The 10,124-nt window shown below is 34.6% G+C and overlaps 1 protein-coding gene across 1 annotated transcript; it reads right to left on the bottom strand.

Annotated features, from left to right (window-relative positions):
* Positions 1 to 33: 33 nt before the first annotated feature.
* On the bottom strand, positions 34 to 4,581 carry LOC132058978 (protein ecdysoneless homolog). The gene is made up of 5 exons (XM_059451415.1): positions 3,347 to 4,581; positions 1,955 to 2,275; positions 1,302 to 1,435; positions 861 to 1,027; positions 34 to 666 (listed from the first exon to the last, which is right to left on the bottom strand). The coding sequence occupies exons 1-5, from the start codon at positions 4,498 to 4,500 to the stop codon at positions 487 to 489; spliced, it is 1,956 nt and encodes a 651-aa protein (XP_059307398.1). The 5' UTR covers positions 4,501 to 4,581; the 3' UTR covers positions 34 to 486.
* Between the last annotated feature and the right edge of the window lie 5,543 nt (positions 4,582 to 10,124).

The raw sequence follows: 10,124 nt of genomic DNA, 5'->3' as shown, positions 1-10,124 counted from the left end.
ACTTAAATACAACTAGATAGAATGGAACCAAACTGAAATGGAGTACAGTCGCTTCACATTCTCATTAGCCAAAACAGGGGCATGTATCTGTTATTCCTCTATTTTCACGTGTATGTAATTCTAATATGCTTGTCATAAGTATAATTCCTAACAAGAAGATTTCTAGATCAATACCCGAACATACTACGATGCACAGAACAATATCACAATAGATAGGTAGCTCATAGCTCCTGGCATTGTTGCTTTCGCTTGCCATATATGGGAATAGGCCCATAGCACACTAGATCGTGGACTATCTTTAACTTCAGCAACGCCAGCATCATCATCTCCATGGCAATCATAAACAAACAGAATACAGAACATCAACCTCTTCATTCAGAGTGTTTACACGTTCAGATCGAATACCACAACATGAAGTGCCATCAAAAGACTGGAGTTTGCATGTGAAAAGGAAGTCGAGAAATAAGCTGCGCGACAAAAATATGCTTATTTCCCTTTGCTAGCATCTGGTGGTAGCTGTAGACCCATAAGTCCGAGCAAGTTAGATGCAGGTCCAGGAAGTCCTTCTTGAGAGGAAAAGGAATCGAGGAAGTTCTTTACAAGATTGAAGTCCACATCTACCGGAGTGAAATCCTCTTCCATGCTTTCTGTAGAATTAGACGTTCCCTGATACATAAATTTGTCCAATCAGAGATCTTAGCAATATTAGCTGCAAAAAGAAATGCAATGTACGATGACAATTTCCACTTTTGATCTCTGTCTAATTTATAGGCAAGATTAAATAATTATGTTGGATCCTTGATCAAAAAAGTTCTCCAGGCAAGATCAGGAAACACATCTAAGTGAAAGTGTAGACGAACCTCAGATTTCTTGACGTATTGTTCATTTGCACGGACAAAGGTATTACTTAGTGTGCTCCCTTTCAGTTCCTCATTCAGAGCGTCTGAATACGAATGCATGAAAGCTGTGCCTTCCTCATCATTATCAACAGCTGGCTCAGCGATATCATCCTCATCTTCAGATTCATCTGCATGTCCAACAGATATCACTTTATCTTCTTTTTTTATTTGGGGGTGGGGTGGGGTGTGGAGGGATAGAAGAAAATTGAAGCAAAAGCAACCAAATTATGGTGGGAAAAATTGAAAGATACACCATAATAACATATCTACAACAAGGAACTTAATTTTTTTTAGAAACAAGTGAGAAGTTACAAACTGCATGTAAAGTTAATAAATAACATTTGGCTATTGCTGCCAAAAAGATTGACTTCAAGAAATAAAGACAGAGAAAAGCTGACTCACCAAACTCCATATCCGATGGTGACTCTTCTTCTATATCAACATCACTGCCAGTGTCTTCAGGGCCCCGACGTCTCACAAATGATTCCATATCTTTCATAAAGCGATCCACATCAAAGTCGACGTCCTTTACATTGCTGTAAGAGATAGAGGATAGGCCAAAATAAGTTACTGGAGGATGGACGCATGTGCTTCTTTATTAAACAGTTTGGCTGATTATAACCTTATTTATAAAGAGATACTGCTCCAAAAGAATATAGATAACACAGGATTAACCAAACTAGCCCTCCTTTGACTTTATATCTATTTGAAGGAACTTAATTTATATGACCACAATTATGACACACACTCTTGCTTCATACAAGGAACTTAAGTTTGTGATCACAAATATGACACCGACTCTTGCTTCATACAAGGAACTTAAGTTTTATGACCACAAATATGACACACTCTCTTGCTTCATAACTATCTGATCTAATTTTACCTTTGCACACCAGAATTTGTACAAAAATAATCACTACAATCAGCAAGTTAACTCAAAATAGCACAAACCAGATGACTATAAGATGTTACAATGTAACTCCCATCAGTATTTTAAAAAAAAGAAACGAAACAAAGCATCTGCCACTCCACTTGTTGAGATAGTAAGGACAAACCTCTCATCTGGAACCTCTGCACCTTCATAGCTGGCCACTTTCGTGACAAATGCTTGCATAGACTTTGATATATCTTTAAGATCAAAATTATCAGAACCATTGCTGGGCCCATCCTGCTCTTTTGCTTTCTGTTTCCTTTTTGAATTGTAAAGTTCCATCTCCTTTTGCCTCTCTTGAAGAGCGGCATTTAGCTCATCCTCCCCACCATAAAGCCATGAATCATCATCAGACGGTGGTAGTTCCTGATCCTTAAAGTCATTGGCAGACTCAGGAAGGGCAAGGATCTCATCTATTCTTCGCACTGGAGCACTTAGTATAGCACTACATTTTTCAAAAGTTGGTTAGTAGCGGCATTTTTCAATAGTTGGTTAGTAGCAGGTTAAGGAATACTTATATGACACATAAAGGACATCTACGACAAGACTCATATAAATAGTAGTATCAGCATATTGAGCAAATGAGGAGAAAATGGTGAATCAAGCAGAGAGAAAAAGTACCATTAAAGTAAACAATATGACCATGTCACTTGCATTACCATTTTAAATCTTTCCTTTTAGTAAGGCAAGAAGTAAATATTCAAAGACTAATAACTTCTCAGGGAGATTCGGATCTTTACAAAATCCAGTTCCAGCTTTTTTTCTTTTCTAATAAATAAGGCAAAAGGTTTACAAAATCCAGTATCATTTATGTATACACAAATTCTGCTATGTAGACGCTTCAAATTTTCTTGCTGACGCCTAGGACACATAGGAAAGTAACAACAATTTGAACTCATTATTGAAAATCCATGGATGGACGGTTGGATCATCAAATAAGAAGCATAAATCGAGAAATATAACTACACAGACACACCCTAGAGACCTTTTAGCCTAGGACTCGTCATGCTGCAAATGGTACCAGATAGATCCTGATAATGCAATGCCATATTTTACCCCATATGCAGAAATTATCCTGATAATTTGAACATTTTATGAAATATTTTACTCAATCTGCAGATATTATCAGTGATGTTCAAATGATGTCACCACCATTTTTTTTGTTACATCACAACAATATCAGTACAACAAGCGACTGCATACACCACCACCCCACCCCCGCGCGCGCAAGGGAATCAATTTTTTTGTGCTCTCTGTGTTTCAATTTGTTTGTCTTACTTCCTTTTTAGTATGTTCTAAAAAGTATGCGCCTTTCCTTTTTTGGCAACTCTTTAATTCCAACTTTCCATATAGCATGTTTAAGACCACAATATTAAACAACACTTTGGTACATTCTACCTATCTTTAATTTAACACCACAAGATTCAATAGTCTTCTTTACTTTCTTAAACTACGTGCAACGTCAAAACCAAACACATTGAAACGGAGGGAGTACAATTTAACGATCAACAGATACCTTTCTCGTTCATGCAGTGAACTATTCTTGTAATACTCCTCAGCATTCTGCATCAATCTTTTATACTCCTTTGATCCGGGCAACAACCCTTCAAAATACCCACTCCTTTCTAAACTCCGCCTAAACGCGTCCCAACTACTCCCTTTTCCCTCAATCCCCTGCCTCTTTTTCAACTGATATATCATCTCAAAACCACAAGCAATCTTCATCCCTAACTCAGCTTCCATATAACCACTCACATCACTCCTAGATGGCATTACCGGATAACATTTCGGCGCGTTAAACGTTTGTTGCATTAACTGTGCATACATTGCCCTAGACATCCTAACCACCACCCTCACCAACTCCTCCCCCCTACCCCCAACCCCACCCCCTAAAAACCTCTCCATCTTCGACGCGAACTTCATGGTATCGATATCCCTATCGTAAAACCCTTCAACCGCGATCGATATCAAACACGGCTCGTGCTTCAACACTTTCGCTACGCTCACCGGAACCCTAACCCTAACCCTATGCACATTCTTGTGGGCCCTATCGGGATACTCCCTCAACCTACTCTCTAACTGACGCTGCACCCTTTCAGGTGCAACGGTTTTATCAGAATTACAAGGGCGGCTCAATAAAATTAGTGACTCCTGTACCGATGGAGTACGCGTATCGGGTATTAGAGAGTTCGGGATAATGTGGAGAGACCCGGCCCGGATGAAGACCCGGTTAGTGGATGTTTCCGGGTTGACCCATTTGGGTAGATGAAAAGCGGTTTCGATTAGTAGGAATTCACCGTCAGTGTCGTTAACTTGAATAGAGAGGTTAGGGAAGTGTTTGGATGTTTGGAAAAGGAGGAACACGACGAACCATTCGTCTTCGAGGTTATCGCCATAACGGAGATGACCGGAGAGGTGGGGTGGGGTGGTGGGGTTGGTGGGGGTGGGGGTAGGGGTGAGGGTGAAGGGTTGGTGTTGCCATATGTAATTGGAAGTGTAAGGGGAGAGAGTTTGGAGGATTTGGATGTGAAGTGATTGGAGTTGAGAAGTTATAGGGGTTGAAGTGGAGTTTAAGGAAAAGTCAGGGTAGATGGAGAAGAATACGGTGTCGTTTGAAGGAGGGGAGTTTGAGTGGGAGAAGATGTTGGTGAAAGGGTTTTGTTCTGCCATGTTTGGTTTGCTGGAAAGTTGATCGCAGGCGAAGTTTTTGGAACTTGAAAGAAGTTGGAAGAAATGGGGGTTTATCGTCCCGCCTAATATTGGTTTTGTTAAGTTGTTTGGGTCGGTTAAGAAATGGGCTGGGTCGAGCACTTACATTTTTTTGCGTGGATTCTGCTTCGAAGGCGCTGGTTTTTAACTTTCTTTAATTTTTGGCTTTCGCTTAAAAATATAGCCGAAAATATTTTGAGGTTCTGGATTTGAATTCTCGCTCAGTTAAAAATAAAAAAAGATTTTGCAAGAGACTTTTGCGAAACTTCTACCTTAATGCCTAACATTTGCCCGAATAGGCCTGATTTTGCTACGAAACGCTGCCTGGTGATATTTTTTTTTTTTAACTGAGCCGGAGTTCGAACCCAGAACCTCATGGTATTAGGCGAAGGGAAAAAATTATAGACCACCTCCGAATAAGGGAAATCGTGCAAATTGCCGAGCACTTTAGAGCCAATACGGGTGTTAGTTTCGCGGGGTAGCCACTTTTTACAGCACCATTTAAGACGCAGTTACTTCATCACTTTTTGTGCTTTCGTAGCTAGCTAGTTTTGGCAAACATCAAAAAGTTGATATGCTTCATTTCCTCTTCACTTCCTATCGGCTTCGGACGGAAAGAGAGAGATGAAATCCAGAAGAGATCTAGCATTAGATAATCTTTCATTCAAAGTCATTTCAGTTATCGATTGACGTCAGGAATTCCTGGGCCTATGTAGACTCTTGGTGAGGCTATTCCAAGTGTGTAGGCCCCACATGTTGCTCGTTTACCCCTGTTGGTGGTCTTACAGTTGCCATGGACGTAGAAGGAATTCTTCTTCTAATACATTGTTGTAATAATACTATTTCCTCCAATTCAAAAAGAGTGTCCAGTTAGCCTTTTTCTCTTGATTCGAAAAGAGTGTTCAATTATCAAATCAAGAAATAATTAATCTTATTTTTTTCAAATTTAGCCTTATTAACTGCTAATGACCAAATGCAATACATATTTAATTAAGGGCAATTTAGTCAAATTATCTTTTTATTTTTATTTTTATTTTTAGGATTTAGTATTTTCTTAAAGGGTGTACAAATGACTATGTGGACACTCTTTTTGAATTAGATGGAGTAATATGTTTTAAATTTATAGCAATTAAAGTATAATAATTTGAAAAAATGGCTATTGAATTTCAATTTTCAAATCGATAAGTGAATTTAAATCAAGTGTATGTTGTTGGAAAAGTTTGAAAACTTCGGTTAATCACCATTGTTACAAGTTTGAAAAAGTGATACTAAATTTTGAATATGAAAAATGAGATTAAATTAAGTGGATGTTGTTGAAAGGAACTTGAAAACAAACAAGCTCACTGTTAATGTAAGCTTGAAGATATGAGTCTTGAATTGTGAATATAAGAGTTGATTTAAATTAAGTGTTGTTGTTGAAAACACTTGAAAACATTGCCGGGTATTAAAATTGGCAATTCAAACATTATAAAACAATTTTCAGTTATATATGTTTGAAGTTTGACCTTGGCAAGTCATATTTTAGGCGCGATTGTCAGAAGTTTGATCTTGTCAAGTTAAACTTCAGACGCATATGCTAAAAGTTTGCTTGCACAATCAATATGCCTAATTTTATGTTCGGATTTTTACAACTTCAGTCTCATATACTTGATTTTTTTTTTTCAAATGGCAACATTTACAAAATTTATAAACTTTGGCTATAAATTTATATTATGTAAGCATAACATACATCACTATTATATGAAATAAAATTGAACGTCTCATGGGTTCTCAAATTAGAAAAATTAAGTCTCATGCAAAAATGCAGATCGATACTCTAATTACAAGAAACATTCTTAAAAGAAATTCTACTACGATTGAAGGATCAAGAATGAATAAGATGTGGACATAGAGAATTGAATTCACACCTATTATCTTAAAAATATTCTTCGTAGTTTTCTACTAACTCAAACTTTTTCCCAAATGACCTCCCATTTTTCTTCATAATAATTCCTCTTCATATGATCGTTGCTACCAAAGCACCTCCAATTTTGACCGCCATCTTCATCTTGATAATCACAAATAACATAGTCATAAAACATAACTCCACTACTGATTATGGCTATCATATAAATAGGAAGACCAGCCAAAAATCCAAAAAGTGGATAAAATTGATAAACAAACCCAAAAATAATTGAAGAAATCAAGAACCATATAGCAAATCCCAACAAATTCTTCTCCAATGACTTATTTTTCTTTGGTAAAAGGCTTCTATATATAGACGATAAGTAGTTTACCAAGAAGTAACTGAAGTATATGAATATGATGAAAGCTAAGAAAGAGTACTGGTGGTTAGAATATGCTCGGTATATTATACCAATAAAATTGAATATAATCAAGAAGGTTTGAACACAAAGTAATGTTAATGGTGTAAAGGTTGTCATTGGAGGAGGAGGGTTTTTTCTTCTTTTACTACTTCCATAGCAATGACGATTGCTCTTGATTGGTGTAAACATGAAGTTTGAAAATGTAATAAGAGAGAAAGAGACTTTAATTTGAAGACTAAAGTGAGGTTCTTGTGGTGTGTATGTGTGTGTGTGTGTGTGTGTGTGTATTTATATATAGAGGTAATAAAGAATAACGGAACAAACTTTAGTATGGGAGTCGTTGTGGGGAATTTTCCTAGAACTCTCTTGGAAGATGTCTCGTTTATAGTTGAAGTTGTGCTTGTTGCTTCTTGGTGGGTTCATGGAAATGACCTACTTTCCACAAGAGGAATAGGGTAAATAATTATATACATGCATTTTTACACATATTATCAATGTATTTTGATCTGTTATAGAAAGTATTTTTCTTATTTTATAACAGTTAATATATAGATAGAGAGAGAATTAGTTGTCATTACCTTTTAGATGATCTGATAATGTAAGTGCATAGAACTTATAAGCAAATAGCACCTGAGCTAGCAAAACTTATAATATCATCCAATGTCTATTTATTAAATGATTTTAAATTTTATACACGAATAATGGATAGATTTTTTGCACTATCAATATAATTTAATTTATTAAAATATATTACGTATCATTAATCTTAAGTTACCAAACGATGCTATTAAATGGATCATTACATGTTATTACCTTTTAAATGACCAAATTATATAAATAGTTTACACCGTACCATATATAACTTATTCGTCTCAAATAAGTATAAAATTGACAGACGTCAAAAACGGAGGTTTTGCCAATTCACTTTTTATTAAAGTCAATCCTCTTTTCCTCTATTTTCTCCCCCCTTTTTAAAAGAATAATAATTTATGCAACCGTTCTTCTAAATTCTAATCTGTCGATTTCATTGCATCATTTCTAATATTCCTTGTTATATAATAATATATGAGTTCTATATTGTAACATTTATAAATTATTTTATAACGGCTATAAACGACTCTATTATTGCTTAAGGTTTTCACTTAGATAATCAAATTCCTGTATATAATACTAGGGGATGATGGTCCGTGCCAAAGACGAGTCCAATACCGTAATATGTTTTAATCTCTTTTTATCTTATTATTATAAGTTCTTATAGATTTTTATGGGAATAAATTTTACCTAGAATAACTTAATCAAATATTGATTGGTTTATTTTGCATATAAAAGAAGAACATATTATTACACGTTATTTAATAGTGAGTTATATTTACCCTCTCACAAAGGTAGAATCTTATATGTATTTGATTTTTACATTAAGTTAACAAATACTTCCCCCAGTTCCTTTTTTACTTGTCCTATATTACATGACATTTCTCTTAAAAAGAATTTATTAGTAATTTATTTCATTTAATTAATCTTATTAATTATGCTTTAAAAATCTAAGTTTAATTATTTGTACTTTATATAGTTATTTAATGATAAGGATAATATTAAAAAAAAACCTCTTAAATTGAAAAAATGAACAAGTAAAACGAATAATTTTATTTTTAGCACAAAGGCCAAGTAAAAAGGAAGAGAGGGAGTATATGACATGTATTTATACATAGAATTTTAGTATTTAATAATAATAATAATAATAAATAGATAAATAAATATAAATTATCACCTCATTAAATAACATGTTTACACGCTCTATATATAAACTTGGGTATTGATAAATATTTACCCATCACCATCTTCAAATGGAAAATATGTTGAGGAAATTAGAGACCAAGGCCCAACTAACCACATGTGTTACGTGTCAATTTTTGAAAAGTTTAATGAGCTCCACCACATTCAATGACACTGCAATGCATGACATATTACTTTATTTTACTTTTACTTTTACTTTTACTTTTACTGCTGTTAATAAGCCAGAAAGAGAGGTGCGTCGGGTACATGTGAATTTACATGAAAATCCTAACATTTCATTTATTCCATTTGGGTCACGGGGGGTTATTTTAGTAATTTCACATAGAGTAATTTAATTGGTTATAAAAGTAGAGAAAAAGCTAAATTGGGACACCAATTTGAATTTGGATTTAGCTACACACTTATGTAAAAAAATCAATTAAAACTCTATTGTATAATTTTAAATTAAGATAAACTTTGAGAAGAAAAGATAGAAATGACATTAAGTAAGCATAAATTATTAAATTTGACCTAAATAGTCATATGAATTTATCTCATTTGGGCCATTATGGCCAAAATAGTGTGGCAAAAAGATCTTATTGTAAAAAGTAGTTACTGCTGCTGCTGTACAAATTTTTGAATCCGTGGACTAATTTGTCCCTCAGGAATATAATTTTAAATTAAGATAAACTTTGAGAAGAAAAGATAGAAATGACATTAAGTAAGCATAACTTATTAAATTTGACCTAAATAGTCATATGAATTTATTCTATTTAGAAGAAAAAGTATGGCCAAAATAGTGTGAAAAGATTTTATCGTAAAAAAGTGACAAAAGATCTTATTGTAAAAGTTTGCCTCTTTGTACAAATTTTTGAATCCGTGGACTAATTTGTCCCTCAGGAATACAAAGACACCTTTCTGAAAATGTGGGACCAGGGGTGGAGCTAGGTAGGCTCCAGGGGATTCCGAACCCCCTCAGCGAAAAATTACAGTGTATATACAGGATTAATTTTTTTTTTTATGTATATATAGTAGATGTTGAGTACTTGGGCGTTTTTTTTTTTTATATATAGTTTTTGAACCCCCCAGGCTTGTGAAAATTAAGGTCAAAGCTGCGTGGACCCATTTGACGCTTAATTCCTGGCCTTTGATTTCTGATACCATGGACCCCACTTGCCCAGCCGCTTTGCTCTCTCTATCACTTTTAGTAAAACACGTATAAATATTTACATTCTCCCTCTACATGGCTTTTTTGGGTGAAATCTTCTTTTTCTATTTTTTTTTTTTTTTTGAGTTAAAATGCTTTTACGTGTGCACAAGTTAATTACAGTTGTTGCTATGTTAGAGATAATTTGAGGTCAAAAGGGATGAACTCAAAAGCAATGTTTATTACTTTAGGATAGAATGATTAAATTACACAATCTGCTACTTAAGATTAAATTAATAAACATTGCTTATGAGTTCAACTTTTTAATGATATCATTATAATATCACTAATAATTATAT

Source organism: Lycium ferocissimum, chromosome 6, assembly GCF_029784015.1.
Source record: "Lycium ferocissimum isolate CSIRO_LF1 chromosome 6, AGI_CSIRO_Lferr_CH_V1, whole genome shotgun sequence".
Taxonomy (NCBI): domain Eukaryota; kingdom Viridiplantae; phylum Streptophyta; class Magnoliopsida; order Solanales; family Solanaceae; genus Lycium; species Lycium ferocissimum.
This window is presented reverse-complemented; position numbering and strand designations above follow the sequence as displayed.

What these genes read in the sequence shown, in the direction of transcription:
- LOC132058978 (XM_059451415.1), bottom strand. Translation starts at nt 4,500, where the DNA reads ATGGCAGAACAAAACCCTTTCACCAACATCTTCTCCCACTCAAACTCC. An exon ending in ACCATCGGATATGGAGTTTG is followed by an intron (nt 1,028 to 1,301) that starts GTGAGTCAGCTT and finishes TTGGACATGCAG; the next exon opens with ATGAATCTGAAGATGAGGAT. An exon ending in AATACGTCAAGAAATCTGAG is followed by an intron (nt 667 to 860) that starts GTTCGTCTACAC and finishes TTTATGTATCAG; the next exon opens with GGAACGTCTAATTCTACAGA.